This window comes from Anoplophora glabripennis, unplaced genomic scaffold, assembly GCF_000390285.2.
Source record: "Anoplophora glabripennis isolate ALB-LARVAE unplaced genomic scaffold, Agla_2.0 scaffold954, whole genome shotgun sequence".
NCBI classification, from domain to species: Eukaryota; Metazoa; Arthropoda; class Insecta; order Coleoptera; family Cerambycidae; genus Anoplophora; species Anoplophora glabripennis.
This window is the reverse complement of record NW_019417029.1, coordinates 91,862-119,580: the sequence shown is the minus strand read 5'-3', so window position 1 is coordinate 119,580 and position 27,719 is coordinate 91,862. Positions and strand designations below refer to the sequence as shown.

The following is a 27,719-nucleotide window of genomic DNA, read 5'->3' as shown; positions in this document are numbered from 1 at the left end:
GTTGTCGAACATATAAGGGCAAGAAATTCTGGCAGATTATTTTGAAAAAATTCGAAATACTGAAAACCATCCATTCAGTTTGGTAAAATGGATGGTCCAATCATTGCCTAAGTAGCTTCATTTGTAACTTACTCATAATATTTAAATCTAGGATTTTGAGCATTTTGTTGTAACAGCTAATCATAAAATCTAACTAACGGAATATGCCGCTAATACTAATGCTTGGATGCCTATTTTTTGAAAGTACCTACGTTTCAACTTTTCACTTTTCACTCTATATTTTACAAATGTTGAAAAGCGAAGAATAAGTTCGTTTTATAAAAAAATGTACTTTACATAAAAGTTATACATTTTAAGAAGTTTCAGCTATTCATTTTCACTGTGCAGATTACCAATTGTTTTTTGAATATTAATTTTGAAAACAGGAAATAGTCAGAAAAGTCAAAAGTAAGGAGTGAAAAGTTGAAAAGTACTTACAAAAAACATGCCTCAGGTACTATCGAACCAATTGCCTTATATTTGTACAGAGATTTGATAACAATATATACAGGGTGGCCCAATAGTGTCACAAAGTTCAATTTCTCCCTTATTATAAAGGTTCGAAAAAAAAATATTTTATGAGAGTGACGTACTTAAAAAAGTTCTCATTTTAAAAATATTTTGAATTTGAATTATACAGGGTGATGCATTAGGACGGAGCATCTTTAAGGTGGTTTTTCTTAAATGGAATTTCGAAGGACATTTCCTCAATTTTTTTAATGAAACATTTTGGAAATATTGGCACTTTTCTAACAAAACCCCTTTAATTTTGCAATTTTACTTTTTATTAATCTGGTAGGCCATGAGTTTGACATAAAATAACAAAATCTGCAAGTTTACTATTATTGTTTAATTGTCAGTAGTGTAAACTGAGAAGTGCTGGGTTGTAAGTTTAAAAAGTATTGTTATTTTAAATGTGGTGTGTAAGGTTATCTCATGTTAGTATTCTAAATGTTATGTGCTTAATTTTTATGTATTGTATAAAATATTTTTTGACTCGTGCAAAAAATGTTTAATTGTATTGTAAACGGCGCGAACTGATTCGTGAGATATGTTTAGTTCAAATGGCAGCTCTCTCAAACTATAACAAGCATCATTTCCTTCACTTTATCGAGTTTTCTTCAATTGAAGACGTCGAAGGACGACCAAAACGTAGCAAATTATCAACCACTTTTCGACTACGTATGAATGCTTGCATCATTCGTATTCTTGAGTTTTCGATAAAACTGGTAACTCAGTTGTATGTATTTCCCAACATTTGCAAGAACTCAGCACAAGGAATTTCGCTGGTAGCACAACATTTTAGGCAATTTATTTGTTCAATTAGATTATCCATCCAAGTCGAGGTTTTAGTGGGATAAAGATCAATAAATAAAAGAACGTTATATTTTAAATCATTGCCAACGTTTCGGTGTTATTTTACACCATCCTCAGGGCTCTAAAATACAAACAACGTTTTTTAATAAAATTCGTTAAGGTATTAAAATAAAAATCAAATACATTTACAATAATTCTAAAAAATTGTTCCTGTCACAATTACCAAAAAACCAAATGTCTTTTGTCCAACTTAACAGTTCTAAATATTAAGAAGATCGTATCTAGATACTTATATGTGTACTTATAATTCATGGAACAATTGCAATGTGGTTTTCTTTCACAGTAAAAATTGTTGTAACGTCTTAGGTACTATTCAGTAGAATGACAGTAGAAAAATACGTTGATTCTAATGTGTGTATATAGAATTCTTCTTTTTCCTCTTACTTTTCCCCTTTCTTTTTCCCTTTTTTACTTTCAATCCAGCACATTTATGAAAAAGAAAAAAAAAGTCTAAGCCTGAGTAAATCAAAATACTGTTACAAGAAAATTTTATCAATCAAATTATAATAAACCAAGTTTAAATTATCTATATGCTTCTTAGTATTAACACTATTAATTTTTTTAATATAAATAATTTCCTCGAGTAACCTTTTTGAAAGAATAGGTTAATGCCCAAGCAGTTCGGTTTTGTCAAATTCAAAATGGTGATTGAATTCTTTTGAATGTTCTACAAGTGCAGTTGGATGTAAATTATTTGTTTTTTTTAAATCTCTTTCATGTTCTGAAATACGTGTATTTATATATCTACCCGTTAGACCAATATAACTTTTTTTACAATTTCCACAAGGTAGGTATTCTATAAACCACATTAGATTTTAATTTGAAAGGAGTCTTAGTTTTTAATTTACTATAAAATCTACTGCCGATAGTATTTTCATTCTTAAAAGCTATCTTTTGGTTATTTTCTGAGACCAACACCCTACCTAGCTTTTCTGAAAGTTTAGGTATATAGGGTATTTTATAATATTGTTGTTGACCTACATTAGTTTGTCTGTTCTCATTTTGTCCTACTCTGACAACCTTATTAATCAATGAATTGGAAAATTATTCTTTAACAAAATTAATTTAATGTAGTTTAAATTTTGTTCGCGGAATTGTTCACTAGATAATTTTAAAGCTCTATATTTTAAATTGTAAATTATATTTACCTTTTGTTTAAAACTATGACAGGAGTAATAGTTCAAAAATCTTTCAGAAAAAGTAGGTTTATGATACCAATTTGTTAATAATTTATTATCTGATGTTTTTATAATTTTTAGATCTAAAAAAGGTATACAACCATTTTGCTCTATTTCAATAGTAAATTTTAATTTACTATGATAAGAATTAAAAACTGTTAAAATCTCCGATTCTTTTCCGTTTGGGACCGCAGTTATTATATGTCATCCACATAAAGTTTGAAAAAAGTACCTGAAAGGTAAGTGACTCCAAACAAGCTTCCTGTAATTCTGACATGACAATATCAGCACATATTGGTGACATACAGTTACCCATTCCCAGGCCGTCAATTGGTTTGAAGAATGTTCTATTAAAATTAAAATAGTTTGAATCTATACAAAAGGTAAGCACCTCAAGAAATATTCTTTGATTAAGTGTTGTGTGTGTCTGAATTATTAATATTATATTATTATTATTAATATTAATAGTTAAATCTAAGGGAATATTCGTAAATAAGGACAAAACATCTAAAGAAATTAGTATATAATTATCGGGAACATTTGATTTCTAATAAAATCCGCGAATTCAAAGGAGTTTCGTACACATTTTTCATCTTTTTCAAAGGCTTAGGTCAAAAATTGAGCTATCCAGTTTGATCTATTATAAATTGGAGATCCAATGAAGCTTACTATAGGTCTCAAAGGAATATTTTCTTTGTGAATTTTTGGTAAAAATACATTTTTGGAAAAACTCCATTGTTACTTTTTAATTTTTTTGAACATTGAAGACCAATCTTGTTATTTTTATATAGTTTATCAATAATTTTATTAGTTTTATTTTGGATTTTTATTGTTGGGTCAGTTTGCAATCTGCTATACGTATTTTGATCATTAAGTACTGCATTTGCTTTAGAAAAATATTCAATTTTATCAAGAGCTACAGTAGTATTACCTTTATCCGCTTTTGTAATAATAATGTCCTTGTTATTTTTTAAAAAGAAATTAGTTTTCGACATATGTTCAAAAATAAGTTTATTATTATTTTCTATTTTCTTTAACTCACACGAATTACAAAAATTTGTCACTACATTAACGAAATTATTTCTCATTACTATTCTCTGGTTTTCATCCTGTATTTTACTTAAAATATATCCCCCATCAATTATTAACTGTTTCAATGGAAAATCTTTTTCCCTGTAAGGTAGGTTAAATTTATGATCCATACTCAGAAAATACTGTACTTCAATAGGAATTTCAACATTACTCAAATTTAAAAACCATTTTTTATCAACTAAAAACTCAGGTGAAAACCTTTGTTTACCAATTAAATTATTCAGCTTTTTAATTTGTCACTTTTTAACCTTATTTGAAAAAAAAATATATAAAAGGAATTCTGTTTCATCTCAAAATTTGTATTTCACTGACTACATTTTTTCTCAAAGAAATATGTTTTACAAGTTGTTTAACTTTCCAATGTGAGTGACTAATTTCAATGTTTAGAATTTGATTTTGAAATTTGCGAAGGGCATTGTGGCAGGTACTTACAAATGGACTATTATCTAATAGTAAATGATGTAAACATCTTGATGTTCTCAGAATGTGGTCCGGAAGAATTTTGTTTTTTCTGCATTGTAATAAAAATTTACTGTGATTCCTTTGTGTAGCCAACTTCTTTGTTAAAGTTGCCCATTCCTTCAAATGTCTAACCACCTCCGTTCCATATTGATTTGTTATATTATTGTAGAAAGTATCTAGATACGATCTTCTTAATATTTAGAACTGTTAAGTTGGACAAAAGACACTTCAAATTTCGGTGAGTGAGTAATACCTATGTTATTTTTAGAGCTGTTTTAGAATTTTTCTTTTTCGGGTTTTATGGTAATTGTGACAGGAACAATTTTTTAGAATTATTGTAAATGTATTTGTTTTTTATTTTAATACAACGAATTTTATTAAAAAACATTGTTTGTATTTTAGAGCCCTGAAGATGGTGTAAAATAACACCGAAACGTTGGCAATGATTTAAAATATAGTGTTCTTTTATTTATTGATCTTTATCCCACTAAAATCTTGACTTGGATAACTAATCAAGATCGCAAAACAGTGGAAACGTACATTATCCATATTAAAAATTGCGGAACACACTTTAGATGGACTAACAAAATTAACAGATGCAGACAAACTACTTGACAGATCTTGCTCAAACTTCACATCAAAGTAGTACAGTGCTACCAACTTTCCATCAAAAAAGAAATTTAAATCTATTTTTAACGGAATCTTTAAATGACTTTCGGATGCTTTTTTTGACAGAATGTACTTCAAGTTATTATCAAATAATTTATCTTCTAAAAAACGCCGTACGTCATAACTCCGTCATTTATAGTCTGATTTTATAAAACAAAAAATTGTATGAAATGGCTCTAAATACACTATAGAGTGAGCATATTGGGGCGTATTTATTTATTTTATTTTTTTGAAAAACGATAGTCAACTTTTTTTTTCAAATGGCAATATAGGTTTTTTTATTTATTATTGTGCAAACTATACTCAATTCAACGATGTATACATATAAGGTTTACTTTTGTGAAACATGTATTACAGAAAAGGCATGAAAATATTAAAACCGCATTATTAGCGCCCGGTCGCTTAATTGACAACAAGCATAATATAAATTGAGTAATCGTGTAAGTCTGGAAAACAAAAAATAATACAACAAAGCAACTAAATGTCATTTTTAGCGTTCGTGTCCCAGTTTTTTACGCATTATACTGTTTCTGTATTATTTACAGTAAGTTATTTATTGAAATAAGCTCAACTGTGCAAAATATGAGTAATAATCAATTGACGGACATGATTCAGGTATACTTTCGGTGTAATAAAAATCGTGGTGGAACTATTTCCTCAGAGAGAAGTTCCAGAACCACGTAGATTTGAAGAAAATTTGAGAAACTATGATGTTTTTAAGAAACTAAAGCGAGAAAACATCGAGTTCAATGGTCTTCTTAACGTTGAAGAAAACCCAAGAACTTCCATTCGGGAAATTTCTAATAATATTGGAGCATCAAAGATAAATATACAATTGTACATGCAGTATTTAAAAAGTACAAAATCAAGGCATACATTCCTCAAAAAGTACAGGTATTAGAGGAAAACGATAGAGAACGACAGCTACAATTTGTTTCTTTAGTTGTCTTTTGTTTGTTTAATGTGTTTTGTGTTTAATTAATGTTATTTCGCGTTGAACTTTGTATTATGATTAATGTATTTAATTAAATTGTTTTTCTTTTAATTGTTATTCATTGTATTGTTTCTTTTCTGTTAACTACAAAATTCTTTTGAGTTTTATTTGCTTTGCTGTATTATTTTTTTTGTTTTCCATGTCACATATGATTAGTTAAAAAAATTTGTCGTGAATTAGTGGGTAGTGGAATATGCAGTGTCGACTAATACTTTGTCGTCATTTCTGTAATAAATGCTTTACAAAAGTCAAGTTCATATACATCGTTGGATTCAGAAAATAAATCTTAGTCCAGACGGTATCTGTTTCAAAAGGCCATATTTGGGTGAATCGTATATCCACGGAGATTTTTGGCTTTTTGGCTTTCAAATATCACTAGAGATGAACATTTTTCTACGCGCATAAAAAAAAACGTGGGCTTAACTATTGGCGGCACAATATGTTAAAAAAATTGGAAAAATGTCATATTTTTCTTCCTATTTAATTGTGTATCTTTTTAAGAATTGATTTTAGGCGAAAATGGAAAAGGAAAAAAATGTTTGTAATTAAATTTTTTACAATACTTGATTGGTTACAAATCGAATGAATCATGATTATTATGGTAAAAATCGAAAAAATCACAAAAATGGGGTTAAAAAACAATACTTTTTAGGGAATTTTTTTGGTGTATTTAAATTGGGTGTAGGACCTTTATACTTGGCTCAAGAAAACTTCATGTTATGTAGAATCATCACACCAAATTTCATCAAAATCGGTTCGATAGATTTTGCATAATAATTTTGCAATCCAGATTAAAAAAAAATTGCAAATTTTCAAAATTTTGCACAGCAAAAACCAAGGCCCTTAGATACTTGAAAATTTAATCACATATAGAAGGGCTCTCAGGCTTTCAAACTTTTTTTGAAAAATTCGAATCCGTCAATTAGGAGAGCTCTGGCGCTTGTTTAAACATTGGTCGAATTTTTGTACTTATAAACAATTAGAATAACTTTGTGAATATTCAATCAAATCAAATTTTTTAAAGCAGGTTTTAAAAGTTCTTGGAAAGACGCTTCTTTAAAAAAAAAAAAATCGATTGATCAATTAGTTACGTAGTTATAGCCGATTCAATTTCGAGCAGGCCGAAGCGGCCGCGCTCTCTGCTTCCCCCACCACCACCACCCGTACGATTTTATTGAATTTCTCGCTTGCATAAATAACTTTAAACACGTTTTAAAGTAGGTTGCCAATGAAGAAAAGTATTGTAATCTTAGACCTGGTAAGTACTCGGAATACCAAAGGTATTTTTCGAAAAATTAGCCCGGATGTCCCAGTACATTTAGTGTAAATGACGGCTATAACTACGTAACTAATTGATCAATCGATCTGTTTTTTTTAAAAAAAGCGTCTTTCCAAGAACTTTTAAAACCTGCTTTAAAAAATTTGATTTGATTGAATATTCACAAAGTTCTAATTGTTTATAAGTACAAAAATTCGACCAATGTTTAAACAAGCGCCAGAGCTCTCCTAATTGACGGATTCGAATTTTTCAAAAAAAGTTTGAAAGCTTGAGAGCCCTTCTATATGTGATTAAATTTTCAAGTATCTAAGGGCCTTGGTTTTTGCTGTGCAAAATTTTGAAAATTTGCAATTTTTTTTTCAAAATCTGTTTTGCAAAATTATTATGCAAAATCTATCGACCCGATTTTGATGAAATTTGGTGTGATGATTCTACATAACATGAAGTTTTCTTGAGCCAAGTATAAAGGTAGTACACCCAATTTAAATACACCAAAAAAATTCCCTAAAAAGTATTGTTTTTTAACCCCATTTTTGTGATTTTTTCGATTTTTACCATAATAATCATGATTCATTCGATTTGTAACCAGTCATGTATTGTAAAAAATTTAATTAAAAACATTTTTTTCCTTTTCCATTTTCGCCTAAAATCAACTCTTAAAAAGATACATAATTAAATAGGAAGAGAAATATGACATTTTTTCAATTTTTTAACATATTGTGCCGCCAAAAGTTAAGCCCACGTTTTTTTTATGCGCATAGAAAAATTTTCATTTCTAGTGATATTTGAAAGCCAAAAAGCCAAAAATCTCCGTGGATATACGATTCACACAAACCAAAACAGATACCGCCTGGTCTATCTGCACAATAATAAATAACAAAACGAAGCTATATTGCCATTTGAAAAAAAAGTTGACTATCGCTTTTCAAAAAAAATAAGTAAGCTCTAATAGGCTCCCTCTATAGAGTATTTAGAGCCATTTCATTTAATTTTTTGTTTTTTAAAATCAGGCTAAAAATAACGAAGTTATGGCTTGCGGGGTTTTTAGGAGACAGCCTGCATAATAAAAAAATAACATATTTAAAAACAGGAAGCACATTTAACGGCTTAATATAATCCACAGCATAAAGAACCTGACGCAATATAATATGGATTTTGTTAGGATAAATTGCTTTCTTAGTCGGTTTTAATGAAAATTTATGCATTTATTAATTAGAGCGCATAATTTTTCTGGATTTACTGGTGGAGCCTTAATGATAGCGCTGTGAAACCGTAACGATCCTTGCAAGAAAAATTTCGCGTTGTTTCTCGAACGCTATTAACAACTCGCGATACAGAAACTCTAATTTTTCCTATTTGCGAATGGATAACAGTAATCCGACTGGGATTATTTTTAAGTGCTGAACTTTCATTTTAAACTTCTTCCTAATTGCTCCGCCGCTTTTAATTGATCATTAACGCGAAAACAATTATCGTGTACTTTTATAATTGATACTCTCAATCTCTTTTCGCTTACGTTTATTTCCCTGCAAATTACTCCTACCGATAACATCCGCGTGAGACTTGGATTATTCCGAACTTAATCTAGGATGATTAATTTTTATCTAGCTGACTACCATTCCAATTAGTCAGATCTTATAGATAATCAGTTTTCTAAACTGTGGAGGTCTTAGTTATGGGTCATTGTACTAATCACTAATTTCCATAGAGAAGGATTTTTATTTTATTTTATTACTGGAAAGGCGAAAGGCTGTATCTTCGTGAAAAACGATCGTATCGAGTTACAAAAACAGCATTTTGAAGCATCAATTCTCTAATTCAAGATCTTTAGTCAAAGAATTTTTTGAGCTTCGGTTATCAGGAGAAATCTGTAACAAAAACAGTTGATGTTGTTGACGTGCTAGACAATGACAAGATAGCAAAGAGGCACACATTTTGACACACTGATTTTTGTTGCTTTATTTCAAGAAAATATGCACCCAAATATCTAGTTGGTGTAAATGTCTTGCTACGATCAACTGGTGCCAGTCCATCATATTAGGCAGATTATCGTGTTGATTGACGTGAATTATCATTAATTAAAGTTTCAAAATGCCTTCATGTCGAATGACTCTTTCTGCAAAATTCAGGATAGCAGATCCAAGATGGCCCACCAAAATTTCAAAAAATAACAGAATCGCAGCAAATTTGGTATACGGGAGTTTTCGGGGTCGCTGACTACGGATCCGAGGTCAATTTTGCAAAATTCAAGGTGGTGGATCCAAAATGGCCGACCATATTTTCAAGTAATAACAGAATAGCAGCAAAGTTGGTATACGGGGGTTTTCGGGGTCGCTGATTACGTATTCGAGGTCAGAATTGCGAAATTCATTTCGTAATATTTTACTTTATAACCTGAGTACTCAGTCATGTGTTAATCTACTTTTTTCGGATCTATTCACGGGTTGAATTTTGTAAATCTAATCTCGGATTCGTGATAAATGACTTCGAAAACACCCTTGTATCAAATTTGGCGCAAATTTGTTATTTTTTGAAAATTTGGTCGGCCGCCATCTTGAATTTTGCTAAATTAACCTCGAATTCGTGATCAGCGACCCCGAAAACGCCCTTATACCAAATTTGGAGCGAATCTTTTATTTTTTGAAAATTCGTGATATCTGACATTAATTGACCCGTTTTTTTGAGGTTAGAAAAAGAACCATCAATTCTGACTGCTAATTCACGTTCGGCGGGGTCTTAACTACAGGGTGTTAAAAAAAGTGTAAAATATTTCAGAAGGTAATAGTATGAACCAAAATAAGCAGAAATACTTAATAAACATGGGTCCGCAAAGTAACGGTTGCGGAGATATGGACCACCATTCGTTTTTCAAACATTTTATTTTATTAGGAATAAATCGACAAAGGAAGCTTTTAACAAACAAAAAACAAAGTTACAGAAGATGTTCAAAGTGCCCTCCGTCCATTTCCAAGCAGGCACGACATCTTCGTCTCAACGATATTCGAACTCTTTCGAAAACACCCTCCTTGGTTTGGATTTCTTGACACTTTTGATTAATCCGTAGCTGCAGCTCTTCCAGGCTATTTACAGGAGTACCATACACTAATGTCTTCAAATATCCCCAAACAAAGAAATCTAGAGGGTTCAGATCAGGCGATCTTGGAGGCCATAAAACAGGTCCGGCCCTTCCTACCCATCTATGTGGAAAAGTTTGGTGTAAATGCTCTCTAACGGCCATGGAAAAATGAGCTGGAGCACCATCATGCTGGAACCACATTTGTTGCCTCTGATTCAAAGGAATGTCTTCCAAAAACTCATACAGTGTGTTCTGCAGAAAGTTGAGGTAAGCAGCGCCTGTTAATCGGTTTGGTAAAACAACAGGACCTAGAAACCTGTCACCTACAATACCCATCCAAATGTTTAATGAAAAACGTGCCTGATGTCCAGATTCTATTAGAGCATGAGGATTTTCGTCGGCCCAAATATGCGTATTGTGAAAATTAAACACTCCATTTCTTGTGAACCCGGCCTCATCAGTAAAAAGAATGTTTGCAAGAAAACGAGGGTCTTCAGCATCATGACGTAGAAACCAGCGGCAAAAAACCAAACGTGCTTGATGATCATTTATTGGATTTAAGGCCTGTACTCGTTGCACATGGTATGGATAAAGCAGTTGCTCGTGAAGGATTCTCCAAACAAGAGGACCACTAATTCCTACCTCGGCTGATATTCTCCGCACACTCGTACCTGGATTCTGCTCTACCAGTGCTAGAATTTCTTCTTCTGCTCTAGGAGTGGATACCGACCTTGGTCTTCCGGATAAATGGCACTGTTTGCTCAAGGAACCGGTATCACGCAATCTTTGGTGAATTCTTCCAAACATGCGTTGTGAAGGAATCTGGCGATTTGGATAAGCGTCAACATAAAGACGTCGCGCTTCGGTGGCGTTCCCATTAGCACGACCATACATGAAATGCATGTCTGTTAATTCTGCGTTAGAGTAACCAGCCATAGCGAAAGAAAACTTGTGCACTGAGAACAACTGTCAAATACGTACTGTTTATTTCACTAAACATCAACCAACTATTATAAGAAAATACACAACGTTTTTGCAAAATAAAAAAAGGGGCTAAAAAACATAAAACATTCCATATCTCCGCAACCGTTACTTTGCGGACCCATGTTTATTGAGACTTTTCTGCTTATTTTGGTTCATACTATTACCTCCTTAAATATTTTACACTCGTTTTTTAACACCCTGTATATAAACGAACATTTGAATATAGAGAAAAAATTTTTTTGTATTTTTCTTAGCACTTTTTCATGAATTTTTGCTATTTTTTACCTGTTTTTTGAGGTTAGGAAATTGCTGTAATGTGATAGCTCAATTCTGACACCGGATTCGTGTCCGGAGGCAAACATACTACGGATAACATATGTCGCATAAAAAGTACAGACAACTTTTCTTTTTTTGTGTGGCTGTGTTATTAGGTAAATATATCACTTTGTTTTTTCTGTTACTTAATTTTATTGTAAATACAATTTTTAAAGTTTTAGTATTATTATTAATAATATAATTTACGGATACAGAAGGGCTATTGGCGAAGTTCTCCATAATAAAAAATGACGTGGAAATTTATTCCTATTTATTATTTGAAAGCGGATTAATAAAATATTCAATTATTTGCGTATTATTTTCTGTAAAATTTAAATGAAAATCCTCGTGAACATCAGTTTTTCTACAAATGCAACTAAACATTTCCAGATGCATTTAGTCGTTTAACCTTGAAAATGTAAAAAATTTTGCCTGCGGCGCTTTTTCTTTCTTTCTTGCCCACCTAATAAAAAAGCCACGGGCCTCACTTATTCACCATGTCACGAGCCACCACTGGTTGACGCATCCTAATCTTTGTCCAGGTTATATTTTACCCTAAAATTGCATGAAATGTTACTCTAATTAAATATTAGACCATGTAAACCTGGTAATGACTTCGTCAGCAGCTCCAATACCCCAGTTGTTATCAGCATCAAAGTACACTCAACCTTTTGATAGCTTCTGTATTAATGAGGTTCTCCTCGCGGAATTCCTGTTCCGGAAAACGTCTCGGCTGTCCGGAATCACTTTGCAGACCCGATGAAGATGCATGTCGGTTCCAGAGGGCTCCCACGGAGCGAGAGATGCTGGAAATGTTTCCTGTGTGTCGGCGATGATGAGTTCGTCTAGCAGCAATTTTCTTTTAGAGTGTCACTTTGCGGGCCGTTGCCGGAAAAAATATGCATTTAATTTAGAAGAGTGCATGTTTTACTCCCATGTACGCTGATGAGGGGCTTGGGGTGAATTAGCAGGTAGTTCTGCAGTTATACATTTGGATAAAATAAAAATAAGCTTAGGTTGAATGTAATTTAATTTATCTTTAAATATTTAAGGATAAATTCCCACGTACAATTTTTTTTTTTTTTAGATAATTGTGACTATACTCTGTTTGGAAATGAAAGAGAGTAATAAAACCCCGAGATAAGAACCGGCCATGGGCGTGGTAATATTTCGTTTCAGGTAATTATCGGGTAACACTAATGCTAACAAAAATGACAGGGATTGGAAAATCGACTATCTACAGACTTTTAAAGGAAACAAAAAATGAACAAGATACTGTAAATCCCCCAAAATCATCTACAGGGAGGTCAAAAGTCGTTATAGATGATTTCTTCAAAAATGTCATTCGCAGAAAAGTACACTCATTTTATTTTAAAAAAGAAATACCAACGCTAAACAAAATTTTAAGTGAACTTTCAGAGGACAACGATTTGCCAAAAATCAGTAGAAGCAAATTATGGGCCGTCTTACGAGAGTTGAATTTTTGCTGGGAAAAGCAGAACAGGAAGTCAGTTCTTATCGATAAAGATGAAATTATTTGTTGGCGAAGATCCTACTTAAGATCAATTAGAAAATTCCGTGACGAAGGGAGGAATATTTATTATCTAGACGAAACTTGGGTCAACGAGGGATATACTGTAACAAAAGTATGGCAAGATAAAAATGTAAAAAGTTTTCGACAAGCATTTTTGGATGGACTTTCAACAGGGTTCAAGGCACCTTCAGGTAAAGGGCGAAGATTAATAGTGACACATATAGGTAGTGCCAGTGGTTTTGTAGATGGCGGTTTACTTTTATTTGAATCTAAAAATACAGGTGACTATCACGAAGACATGAACGCAGATGTTTTCGAAGAGTATTTTACACAGATGTTGGATCTTATTCCTCCGGGGTCTGTAATTGTCATGGATAATGCCAGTTACCATTCACGGCAGACCGAGCGGACGCCTACGACTGCTTGGAGGAAAGCCGATATAATTCAATGGTTATCCGGAAAAAACATTTCTTTTGAAACAAATATGGTGAAAAAGGAACTTTTGACACTTGTCAATCTTAATAAAGATCAGAAAAAATATGTTATCGATGAAATGGCAACAAATCGCCAAATAACGGTACTACGGTTACCACCTTATCACTGTGAACTTAACCCAATCGAATTAGTCTGGGCGCAGGTAAAAGGAGATGTAGCGCGAAATAATACGACGTTTAAATTAAGTGACGTGAAAATTTTGTTAAAAAATTCCTTGGAACGAGTAACTGCAGATAACTGGCAAAGATGTATACATCATGTACAAAAAGAAGAGGAGAAAATGTGGGAACTCGATAATTTAATTGACGTTACTGTGGAACCTATCGTTATCAATCTAGGAGACGAAGATAATTCATCAGAATATTCAGAGGATGAATTTTAATATACCTACTTTTTTATTTTCTTTATTGTACATTTATACAACACTACATTTACTCACCATAATTTGAATTTTCAAAATACATATATTTTTGTGTGGAATAAAAGTCTATTCATTAAATTTAAATAAATATTTTGATAATAATATTGAATAATTTTATTTGAATTACTAAAAACCCTCTTAACCCGGTTATGATGCTTAAAGTAGCCTCATGTTTTGAAATGCTGTTTTTATATTGTTTACTTATAAGAGAAATGGACCGAGAAATTGAAGGGGCATAGACAGAGACGGATTGTTGGGAATTAAATTTTAGCTAGCTGCTACAATTTAGTACAACCCGGTCACACAAAGTTTTTTTAAAAGCACACCTCATCTATTCAGAAAATACATAATATAAAAATATGGAATATAAGCACCAGTACTACATTTATTTACGATTTGCATACATAATAAGCTTTTATTACTCTCTTTCATTTCTATGCAGACTATAGATAATTGTACCGGTGTGAAAGTGGCGACTAATATTTCCGAAGATAACCGAACATTCATGGGCGGAGGTACAAAATGTATTGCATCATAAAGGGCAATATAATATGTATACCTTGTTGAAGAATTGCAATCAATACCGAATGTTCACATTTTTACAATTTTTGCTTTTTTTATTAAAAGTTTCATCGACTCTCAACCTCCCCACTTTAATTTAAATAATAATTAGCATCACCGCTAGCACCGCTAACAACCCCGACATTTGAAAATAATAATATTTCTGCTCTCATACATAATAAGTACTTCATTTTTCTGGGAAAATCGTATTCGGGGTGTATCTTGAAATGCTTAAATTTCATCGAGTCGCAAGTACCGGAAGGGTTATTTTAACAACCCCAAAACGTGAAAATAATAATATCTCCGCTCTCGTACATAATAAGTATTTCATTTTTCTGGAAAAATAGTATTCGTGGTGTATTTTGAAATGCTGAAATTTCATTGACTCGCAAGTACCGGGATTGCTAAAACAACCCTTCCGGAACTTGCGAGTCGATGAAATTTCAGCATTTTAAAATACACCCTCAATACTATTTTTCCACAAAAAATGAAGTACTTATTATGGATGAGAACAGATATTATTATTTTCAAATTTCGGGGTTGTTAAAACAACCCTTCCGGTACTTGCGAGTCGATGAAATTTCAGCATTTCAAAATACACCCCGAATACTATTTTTCCACAAAAAATGAAGTACTTATTATGGATGAGAACAGATATTATTATTTTCAAATTTCGGGGTTGTTAAAACAACCCTTGCGGTACTTGCGAGTCGATGAAATTTCAGAATTTCAAAATACACCCCCAATACTATTTTCCCAGAAAAAATGAAGTACTTATTATGTATGTGAGCGGAGATATTATTTTTAAATTTCGGGATTGTTAGCGGTGCTAGCGGTGATGCTAATTATTATTTAAATTAAAGTGGGGAGGGTGAGAGTCGATGAAACCTTTAATAAAAAAAGCAAAAATTGTAAAAAATGTGAACATTCGGTATTGCAATTCTTCAACAAGAGATACATATTATATTACCCTTTATGATGCAATACATTTTGTACCTCCGCCCATGAATGTTCGGTTATCTTCGGAAATATTAGTCGCCAATTTTAGTCGCAATTTCACACCGGCGATAATTTTTACCAGTGAGTGCGTATAATGTGATTCGAGGCGATTTTAGAATTAATTTGAATTAATTGAACTATTAACTTTTCCTCTACTTTTAACTTTTGAAATTTTTTCGTATTTGTTAAGGTTTCAGAGCTTCAGTTATTTAGTTCAATCAATCTATCACGGCCTTATGTTAAATTTATAAAAAAATACCACCTGGAAACAAAAAATATGGTGATATAGGAAAAAAATTCTAAGAAAAATAGCGTATTTTTCCTGTGGCGCGTAAACGGCGAAGTTAACCTAAAAAATTCATAAAAGTAAAAAAAACGGTTTTTTGCTAATAAAAAAAAACTTGAACTCCAATCGAAAAAAATTAAATGAGAAAATTGTAGCTATTAAAAAAACCTATCGATTCGATTTTCTCGATTGCTATATTATCTTTCGAGATATATCGAAAAAACCGTAAAAAATCGACTTTTTTGTGTTAGCTGTATCTCTTGCAAATTAAGGTTTTGAAACTTGTTACTTGCTGTAAAGGTAGCCCACGGCAAGCAAAAAAATACTTTTTTTTTAAATTAAAAATTATTAAAAATATTTCGAGTTATATCGATTTTTCGAAAAAAGTCATCTTGAAAAGCTCTTCTTGATTGACGAATCAGGCCTCATTTTTCCTTAAGAGTTGTACTTTCATGGTAAAAAAGAATGATAACGATTTTATTCATTTCAAGTGTATAAAGATGATTTTGAAAAAAGTAAAAATTTTTTGGATGCGTTTTTCTTGAATATTTTTTTCGATTTTCATTTCTCGATAATGTCTATTAGAGGAATTGAATGCTGGCACTTTCCAGCCGAGATAATTATTATATATATTATTATATCTGGAGCCGAGATAATTATTTTTTTTTCAAAAAATTCTACAGGCCGCTGTTTAAGTGCTACAACGTCCATTCTTACAGAGATTGAAGTTGAAGACTTATATTTTCAATAAAAAATACTATGGTTCATTTTAGCCTCTTCTGCATTTTTAATTGTGCGTCAAACCGAACACAACACAATTAAAAATGCAGAAGTGGCTAAAATGAACCACAGTATCTTTTTATTGAAAATATAAGTCTTCAACTTCAATGTCTGTAAGAATGGACGTTGTAGCACTTAAATAGCGGCCTGTGGAATTTTTTGAAAAAAAAAAATCTGCTCCAGATGGTCGTAGAGCAACACCTTTTTCAAAAAAATTCGTGTAAAAATCCCAGCAATCGATTCCTGTATATTATCGAGAAATGAAAATCGAAAAAGAAATTCAAGAAAAACGCATCCAAAAAATTTTGACTTTTTTCAAAATCATCTTTGTACACTTGAAATGAATAAAATCGTTATCACTCATTTTTTATCATGAAAGTACAACTCTTAAGGAAAATGAGCCCTGATTCGTTTCTCTACGACTATTCGTCAAGCAAGAAGAGCCGATTTTCGAGATGACCTTTTTATAGAGAAATCGTTATAAATCGAAAAATTTCTAATATTTTTTTAACTTTAAAAAAAGGTACTTTTTTTGCTTGCCGTGGGCTACATTTACAGCAAGTAACAAGTTTCAAAACCTTAATTTGCAAGAGCTACAGCAAAAACAATAAAAGTCGATTTTTGACGGTTTTTTAATAACTATAACTTTCTCATTTAACGTTTTTCGATTGGAGTTCAGTTTTTTTGTTATTAACGAAAAACCTTTTTTTTACCTTTATGAATTTTTTAGGTTAATTTCGCCGTTTATGCGCGACAGGAAAGATACATTATCTTTCTTAGAATTGATTTTCCTATATCGCCATATTTTTTTGTTTCCAGGTGGTATTTTTTGTAAGCTCTTCTACCTATCGATTGGACTAATTTATTTATTCATACATCTTACGAAAAAGTAACAGACTTTTTACCAATAATCTGAATAAAAGTTTTTTTTATACAATAAATTCAAGAAACTGTACCGATACGTATTAGTATTTCAACATTGATGCAAAGTGATAGAACCGTTCAAAGTTGGACAATTTTTAATATTCTTATTTAATTAGCTTTTGATATTTATTCGATAACATAGTTATTTAAGTGTTTTAAGTAGCATTTTATCCACGCAAGAATGTTTAAACGCGAGAACGTAGTTCGGGCGTTTAATATTCTTAAGTGAATAAATGGCAATTAAAACACGAATGCAATACAACGTTTTATCCATAATCACATCACAATCATATTTGTGGAGTCAGAATTATTGAAATTTAATAAAAAAAATTATTCGCACGACTTGATATTTCTTACTAGTACTCAATCAAACGTGGTAGGTTGTGTTGTACCTACTGGTTGCTATGGTACGTTGTTTATTATCAATTATTTAATGAACAGTTCTATCTGAATTTGGTAAAAATACAAGAAAGTATTTGTGTTCTTGTGGCTGCATTTGAAGAAGCTCAAGAAGCAATTTTCCATTTATTGCCAGCGAAATCCAGGGAACGTTAAGAAAAAATGTTCGTCGTATTTAATGAATGGTGGGGAAAACGGAGAGTAATGACAGTAAATGAAGAAGTTATGCTATCGTATTTTTGAAAGTTGAAGATAAAAATATGCAATTTCGTTTATGCCGTCGAAGTATTCGATATTGAAAGCTACAAAATTATAGATATTGGAAAATATAACAAGCTTACTGCTTATTAATCGAGAGGATACAAAGCAAAAAAGAAGCTGCAGTATTGGAAATAGCACATATTGAAGAATTTTTTACTGGGGCTTCCGATAAAAAGTATTGGATGATAAAGATAATATCTGTTTACCTTTTACATTATTAGATATATAGCGAACTTTGAATTATTTTAGGTTGCACTAATAATGGAAGTTTCTTGTACCTGTCGATACTGCGAATTGACAAATTTGAAAATTAGTGACATACAGGACTTTGGCAGTTACCTACTTGTTTCAATACGTGACACCAATAAAGGCATTTCAAGAAAATATACAATTATAGAAGAAGGAGTTTGCGTGAATGCTGTCGAAATATGCAGGAAATATATTTCTCTGCGCCCAATTTACCTAACACAAGACATATTCTCTTCTGGATTTCTGGAGTTGTGGGGAGGGGAGCAAAGCTACAGCACTTAGGCCCCATTGGGCCCCTTATACTTCCTCCCATTAGAGAGATCAATCCACCTGAGCCGCCAGTCAGCCTATTACAGTGAAAAGGTGGTGACGTTGCTCAGAGGGATCTCTCTAATATAGGCCATTGAAGGCCAGTGCATTCACATGCAATACTGTCTCGTCTTCCTGTTCACAGCCCCTACAAAGGTGTTTCACACTTCCCCATATTGTAAAGGTGTTTGCTTAGCCAAGAGTTTCCTGTCACCAAGCGAAGATTTGACCTAGACATGGCCAGGTATTTTTTGGCTGTATCCTTGCCTAGGATACACTAAGAGCTCCTTTTGCGAAGTGACAGGTAATCGTTTCATACCACCGTTTCATGAATTCTTTGTGGGTGTCTTCCTTAATAATTCCAGCAAGTGCCGACAACGGAAGCAAAAATATTGAGGTCCAATGCGCTCCTGGCTACCTTGTCAGCTTCTCTATTGCCATAGCACGGCTCGTGTCCCGACAGATTCTCCTTAAGATACATCAGTCAAAAATGTACTTCACAGCCTGTTGGAATCAACACACTCGGGAAGGTATCCTCAATAGTTGCTTCATTCCTAAATATCGGAAATCCATAAACATATATTGGCCATTGTATGAGGCGCACTTCAACAACTTTATTGGTCAATAAAAGTGCTGATCTTACAACCATCAAACGGTGCGGTGGATGAAGGAGCTTCTCTGTAGCAGAAAGTTATGTTGAGGACTCTATATCTAACAAACTTGTTATTGCGAGGAAAATCCAAGGAAAATATAGCTGTTCCTTGCAAGAAGAGACAGCTGATTGATATTAGCGATTTTTTTTCCAAAAAACAGTATATGTATTCCCATTCAGCATCCCTTAAAACGTCTTACCACTAAGTTTCATTAAAATCGATACATCTTTAGGCAAGCACGCCATGATGTCGCAAAATGTAATACAAGCCTGTAGCTTCTTTATTTTTTGGCTGATTTAAAATTTTTTTTATGAAATGTAGGGTAAAAAAACTATCTGACTGTGATACTGTTGTTTTTTATTAATGCAATACACGGCCAACTAGTTCTGGTCTGAAGATGTATCGAATTTGATGAAACTTGGTGATAAGACATTCTAAGGGATGCTGAACGAGAATACGTAATCTGTTTTTTTTGGAAAAAAAATCGCTAATACCAATTAGCTGTTTTGACGTCAAAAAAACGCGTTCTAGTTGGCTGTGAATTGCATTAATAAAAACAGCGGCATTACAGTTAGATAAAGTTTTTTTATCCTACATTCTAAAAAAAAAAAATTTGATGTCGAAAAATACAAAATACCACATTTAAACGCGACACCCTGTATACAGGGTGGTCCGTAAGTAATGTCCCATAGAGACATACTAGATTTTTTACTTCACAATATTACGATTGGAGCCAATATGCCTTAATAAATGTTGATAACAAAAAAGATACAGGGTGTCAAAGTTGGAAATTAAAAATTGAATTTTCGTAATAATTATAATGTTTTTGAGTGTATGAACGTGAAAATTTAGGGGTAGATGTTTCTGTATACGAGAAATCATAATTTGTTATCTATTTCGATGTATCTTCTAGAGGGCGCCACATACGCCATGCTTATGACGTAAATACGAGCATAATTTTTTTTATCCACAACGTTAACGCTTCTTTTTTTTAAATCTTAAACCTACATTATTTTCGTGAAAAAAATGGTATACTTGTCATTAGCTCTAGAAATTGTCCGTTTTCAAGAAAAACACATTTCAACAATCTGCTGCATGTTTCATTACAGGAAATTTGATCGTAGTGTGCGCTAATGAAAACATTAATTTTGACAATTAAACATTATCCCTTTGTACACATTAAAATACAAATTATCAAGTTGATAAATTTTATTTACAAAACCAGTTAAAGGAGAAATTTAATTAAACAAAACTATGATTTTATCAAGCGTTTAACAAGTAAAAAACTGAATATGTACCTAAGGAAAAATAGGAAATGTTTCAAAGTAAATTTTCAATATGTCCACCATTCACCTCGATGCACTTGTCCATACGATTTATGAAAGATCGTCTAATATTAAATAATACCATTGGATCAAAAAAAGTTGAAGCATTACTAATTTCTTGCCAAAGTTGGACGCGAGTATTTATGGTGTTTTTATAAACAATTTCCTTCATTGTGCCCCATACACCAAAATCTAAAGGGTTGAAGTCTGGACTACGTGGCGGCCAAGGAAATATACTACCACGGCCAATCCAACGTTCAGGAAAGTGTTGGTTTAGATATGTTCTTACTTGATGAGTAAAATGTGGCGGAGCGCCATCTTGCATGAACCACATATTTTGCCTCAAATTCAGTGGTAACGCATCCAATAGATCAACAAAGCTATTTTCTAAAAAATTTAAATAACTTGTACCATTTAAATTTCCTGGCAACTCATATGGACCTAGAAAATGGTTTCCAATGATCCCACACCAAACATTAATCTTAAATTCATGTTGAAAGTGCCGTTCTCGAGTTACATGAGGATTTTGAACTTCCCAACAATGCTTATTTCTTAAATTGAAAATACCTCGGCGAGTAAATGTCGCTTCATCTGTAAACAATATTCTGTTGACAAATGTATAGTCAGTATTCTGCTTGTTCCGAATATCACTTGCAAATTGATATCTTGAAGGAAGATCGACAGGTAATAAATTTTGAACTGGTGTAAAATGATATGGATGATATTTTTCTTCATGTAATGTCTTTAAAATTGATGTTTTATTAATTCCCGTGGCTGCAGCTAATCGTCTTGAACTAGTTTGTGGATAATCTGCAATGCGAATTAGTATTTCGTCTTCCTGGTCAGGCGTAATCATTATTGGTCGACCTAAATTATCACGTTTAGGACGAAATGAACCACTTTCGCCTAAGTTTCTGAATAGATTTTGAAACAGTCGTTTACCAGGTTGCAATCTGTTTGGAAATCTTCTGCAATATTCACATTGCGCAGCAGATTGTTGAAATGCGTTTTTCTTGAAAACGGACAATTTCTTGAGCTAATGACAAGTATACCATTTTTTCAAAATAATGTAGGTTTAAGATTTAAAAAAAAAAGCGTTAACGTTGTGGATAAAAAAAATTATGCTCGTATTTACGTCATAAACACGACGTATGTGGCGCCCTCTAGAAGATACATTGAAATAGATAACAAATTATGATTTCTCGTATACAGAAACATCTACCCCTAAATTTTCACGTTCATACACTCAAAAATATTATAATTATTACGAAAATTCAATTTTTAATTTCCAACTTTGACACCCTGTATCTTTTTTGTTATCAACATTTTATTAAGACATGTTGGCTCCAATCGTAATATTTTGAAATAAAAAATCTAGTATATCTCTATGGACCATTACTTACGGACCACCCTGTATAAACATTTTTTGGCCAATTTCTTCAACAACACCATTACTCAATTACTTAAAAGTCCTACATCGAAGGAGATAAAATTTTGGGACAAGTGAACTTAATTTTAAGAAGTGAAGAATACATGTTTTCTAAATTTCAACAACTTATGTATTGTCCGCATGTATGTAAATATATTTTTTGCCCATTTGTGATTCTGGCCGGGGATCGAGGTCGCTCCGTATTTTACAAACACACAACCTGGTTCACTCGGGGGGAGTTTGAGATTTATCGCCCCCGATCAACCCTCCGGTCGCAGAATTTGAATACCCTCCATCCAGACCGCTCGCACAAATTATCCCACTCATGGACAATAATCCCATTATTCTCCCGACAATGAGCCAGTCAATTCAAACGCCTTTCTTCCAGGGCCGGCCTGATGACGCTCCCCCACAACGCCAAGATGCATTACAACTACGCCAATTTCCTCAGGGACTCGGCCAGGCCGGAGTTGGCTAAGACCCACTACCACAGGGCGCTCAAGTAAGTCATAATTTTGTTCGTTTTGGTAAAGTATAATGTTAAATGTTGCATTAAAATAACATTCGGAGTGATTTTTCATGTCCATACTTATGAATGTTGTTAAAATTATGACAATTTTATTCTAAAATCACATCAAAATAGTGAGTGTTAAATTTTAAAGTATAAGGAGTAATTCATATTTATCCAAACCCATAAGGATAATAAGCAATTTGTCCAAAAGTAATTAAAAATACATTTTATACGGGGTGAGTCATTAATAATGGTACACAGCTTAATGGCAGATGGTTAACGTCAAAATATATGAATATAGACTATAGAAGAATATAGAATATATGAAACTAGACGTGTAATAGTCGTAAGTCGATGCACAGCGGACTTTTATGCACCGAGAGGTGACGATCACTTAACCATTATAAGACGCGTTTTACACGTTAAAAACGGAAACATATTCGGTATAAGAACGAATAATTCTGTTAATATAATTGTTATATACAAATTCGGATGCTGGTCTTTATACAACAAATCTTCCCTACTATACAATTGGAACATAAAGTCTATAACACCTAATAATGTATAAGTAATTCACTATAACCTTTATTTCATGGATGCATAAGGTGTATTAAGCACCTTCCAGTTAAACTCATTGAATAAGGAGTATGGAGATGATTGCTTTTTTTTTAATAAAAGTTGTATATTGGTTATAAAAGTTTTAATATGCGCTATACACATTATTCTAAATAAACAGTTTAATAAGCCCATCTCTTTCAGTGTAGTGATTGAGCCAAACATGTCTTAGTCAGTTGTTGCTCCTTTTTGTTCTAGCCCAGTAAACGAAATTTGTAATACATGTAAATCAATAGGTGATTCGTTTCAGATTGAAACGTGGTTTAATCGTTAGCTTAAGCAAAAAGAAATAATATTTATCGGTTTAAAACAACAAGATCATTATTTAAACAACGATTATAATGTAAAAATTAACAAAAATGAAGTTTTTTAGCTGTATTAAAAAGCGCTCTCCAACAGGAGTTTGTGCATTTGTTTATTAGAAATAGCATTTTTTCAGTTGCAAAAACGCAGTTGTTAGCGTTGTAATAAAGGGCCTTATGAGGGCTCATTTGTTTCGTCTTGACTTATATTTTCAAGAATTGGAAATTGTAATTTCTTAGGCTAACTTCCTCATAGCTGCGTTTTAATGGTAATTTTCACGAATTTAAAAAAAATGTTCTAGGGCCATTTTTAGCCGAGATAGCGTTTTTCTTTAAATGCATAACTTGTTTATTTATAAACATTAAGACTTGAAATTTCGGGAATAAATCAATCAACCCTTAAACTTCATAATAACGGTTAAAGATATCGAAAAAAAAATCATTTTATAGTAATTTTTAACCCTTCAAAAAACGTCCTCGAGTCCTAGAATACATTTTCACACCTGGAATGTGGTGGGGGAAATAAGACAGAAACGTGACAAATCTGCCCGAAAATTTTGCGATATCTCCGGTAATTGTGGACCAATTTTAAGTTTTTTTTTATCTGAGGTAGCGAATGAAAATAATAACTGCACGGTCCATTTCGCAATAATTAATTATTAATTTGTTATGAACTATTTTGTAATAATTTTTCACAATGGTACCAATAAACAATTTTCTTAAAGAACAATATTTTTATGTAAACAATTTTGGAATGACATTTTTTATGTATAAAGTTTATTTTAATGAGAATCGAGTTTTTAGATGCAATATGCATAATAGTATTATTTTTTAACATTAAATTACATATTATATTTTAAAACAGATAAGTAAATTAAAATTTTCGATTCTCATTAAAATAAGCTTTACACATAAAAAATGTTATTTCCTGAATTTTTTTACATAAGAATATTGTTTTTTAAGACAAGTGTGAAAAATTATTTCTCGAAAAAATGCGGAAATTTTTTTTTTTTTTTTCAAAATTAATAGTTTATAACAAATTAATAATTAATTATTGCAAAATGGACCGTACATATGTTATTATTTTCATGCGCTATCCCAGATTTAAAAAAAAAAACGTTAAAATTGGTCCACAATTACCGGAGATACTGCAAAATTTTCGGACAGATTTGAAGTCTCGGAACGTTTCTGTCTTATTTCCCCCATCATATTCCAGGTGTAAAAATGTTTTCGATGACGTTTTTAAAGGGTTAAAAATTATTATAAAATGCATTTTTTCGATATCTTTAACCGTTATTATGAAGTTTAAGGGTTGATTGATTTATTCCCGAAATTACAAGTCATAATGTTTATAAATAAACATGTTATGAATTAAAAAAACGCTATCTCGGCTAAAAATGGTCCTCGAACATTTTTTTTTTAATTCATGAAAAATTACCAGGATTACGAATATCAAAGCGGTTTTAAAAAATATCATTCTATAAACAAATTACACTATTTGTTTATACGCCGTTTTGAGGAGGATAGCCTATGAAATTACAATTTCCAATTGCATATCTTGAGTCAAGACGAAACAAATGAGCCCTCATAAGGCCCTTTATTATAACGCTAACAACAGCGTTTTTGCAATTGAAAAAATGCTATTTCTAATAAACAAATGCAAAAACTCGTAAACAAATAAATATTTTTTTACCAAATTTTCAGGGTTTCTTAAGCGTAAGAAAATATAACTTTTACTGCAGTTTAGAGATGATTTATGCTCTTTTCTGCTATTTATAGAATATTCAAATTTCGCTGTTTTTTGCAATTATTTAAACAAATTGTTAATGGATTTTAATTTAACAGGTGAAGCGTTTTTTGAAAACCTATAAGTATAAACAAAAGCAAAAACTCCTGTTAGAGAACGCTTTTTAATACAGCAAAAAAAACTCAATTTTTGGTAATTTTTACATTATAATCATTGATTAAATCTGTTGGTTTAAACCGATACTTTTTGAGGAATGTTATTTCTTTTTGCCTAAACTAACGATTAAACCAAGTTTCAATCTGAAACGAATTTTTGTACAATTTTTAATCATAACTAGGCTATTCTAAAGGATGTTAAAGTTGAAAAAATATTTTCTATTTTTATCTATACTTTAAGTATGTATGGACCGATTGTTTAGAATTTTGTAGTTTTACGTTTTTTAAGGAGGCAAATACGAATATATAAAGAGTGTTGAGGTAACGTCTAGAGGGCGTTAGATATACAGGGTGTCCCGAAATTCATGCAAAAAAATTTGGTCACAGATTCTTTAGACAAATTTAGGGAACACGTATTTTTTTTGTCAAGTGGCTCCCTCTTTCGGAGTTACAGACCCCTGAAGTCCGCCCCTGAGAATAATCTTTTTTATATATCTCAGAGCCCTGTTGTACAAAAATCACTAAATTTGGTACACAGGAATTTTATGACATGACGTGAAATCTGATGGTGCTACGTTTTTTGGCGGGGAACCCCGTAAGACAATTTTTCGTGGGCCCCCTTGTCTTCGGAGCCGAAAAAATTTGGTCGCAAATTTAAATTTCTTAAAAATTATCAGTCCACTAGGAAGCCATTAAATTTAGAAACTTTTTGTCCCTTTATACTTTTTTCATAAAACGCAATGTTTTCGAAAAAAATGTGAAAATGTGATCGAATGCATATCGTGATTCGCAATTGTCCTCAAAAACATTGCGATCAAATTTTTCTGGTTCCAAAGACAAGGGGGTCCACGAAAAAGTGTCTTAAGGGGATTTCTCGCCAAAAAGCGTAGCACTGTGAGATTCCACATATCATAAAACCCCTGTGTACCAAATTTAGTGATCCTCGTACAACATGGTTGTGAGATATAAAAAAAGACTTCTTAGGGACAGATTTCAGGGGGCTGTAACTCCGAAAGAGGGGGCCAGTTGGCAAAAAGAAAAAATAAGGGTACCCTAAATTTGCCTTAAACCAAACCTTAGACCAAATTTTGTTGCATGCATTTCGGGGCACCCTGAACAGTCCTATCAATGTAAAAATCTGTCTAACTTTATGTATTTTACAATTTTGAAAATTTTAACTACAAATTATTGAACTACGTTCAATTCTAAATAAAAAATGTATACTAGTTATACAAATCGATACGTTTTCGAGATACAGACGTTGTAAGTTTTTGAGATTCGGCGGGAATTAAATTAGAAAATTAGCAGGTCTTAAGTTACCAAGCCTGAATTAAGAATTAAGACAAACATTACAGCAAATTATAAGTATTTGAACCCCAAATATTCAAATGCTCATAACTTCTGAAATAAACATTTCAAAAAAATCATGAAAACAACTCTACATGGGTACTAAATAATACCAAAAAATTAGGAACTTTAAATATAAAATTCATATTTGCTATATTTATTAGTAATAATAAAATACAAACATTTTGCAAATTTGAAAATTGTTTTAAAAATCGAGCTGATCAAAATAGCACATATCCATCCTGTCAAAGGATTATTTTCTGCTTAGGTTTTAGTTACAGTTTTATCGTCCCTCAAGAAAAAGACGTCAACATTGCGGATCTGCTCGCAAGCCTCTATAATGCCTAATAGAGTATCATTCCGGTTAATGCAGTTCCTATCAATTTTCCAGATTGTGGCCGACTTACGCCAGCGCCCACAACAATTTGGGAACTTTATTGAGCAACGAGTTCGAAGCGGAACAGCACTTCCTGGCAGCCATAAGGTATTCTGCTGACCACGTCAACGCCCATTACAACTTGGGCCAGCTTTATAGGTAAGACGCTATCCTGGGTAAATATTGTTTGGAGATTTTATTGGGATTTTTCTTTGCGGATCGCTGTAATAAAGCGATGGTCTTATTTATTCCTAAAGGATATAGGAGTAGGAGAAATATTGATGCCTATAATTTTTATACAATCGAATCTTAAATAATACACCAGGAAAATTAGCGAAAATAAAAGAGAAACTCGAAAAAAGTCCTAGCCGCTATATTATTGTAAAATTGTCTAAAGGAACATAATACAAGACATCTCTCGTCTCGTGAGTCAAAAACTTTTATTAGCTAACTTTTCTATTTAAACAAATAAGTGAGGAAAACAGTTTTTTCACTTTGCAGGGAAAACCATCAATTTTAGCGAAAAGTGACTCTCAGACAGCTTATAGGGAGTAAAATTATCTACAAAATGAGACT

The 27,719-nt window shown here is 32.2% G+C and overlaps 1 protein-coding gene across 1 annotated transcript in view; it reads left to right on the top strand.

Moving 5' to 3' along the window:
- The window catches only part of LOC108914270 (transmembrane and TPR repeat-containing protein 1-like), a gene marked incomplete at its 5' end in the record, with an annotated part of 84,262 nt that overhangs the window by 19,089 nt on the left and 37,454 nt on the right, over nucleotides 1-27,719 (top strand). The window contains 2 exons of the mRNA XM_018720043.1: nucleotides 22,479-22,592; nucleotides 27,159-27,302. Coding sequence (XP_018575559.1) covers nucleotides 22,479-22,592; nucleotides 27,159-27,302 — 258 coding nt within the window. The remainder of the gene's footprint in view (nucleotides 1-22,478; nucleotides 22,593-27,158; nucleotides 27,303-27,719) is intronic.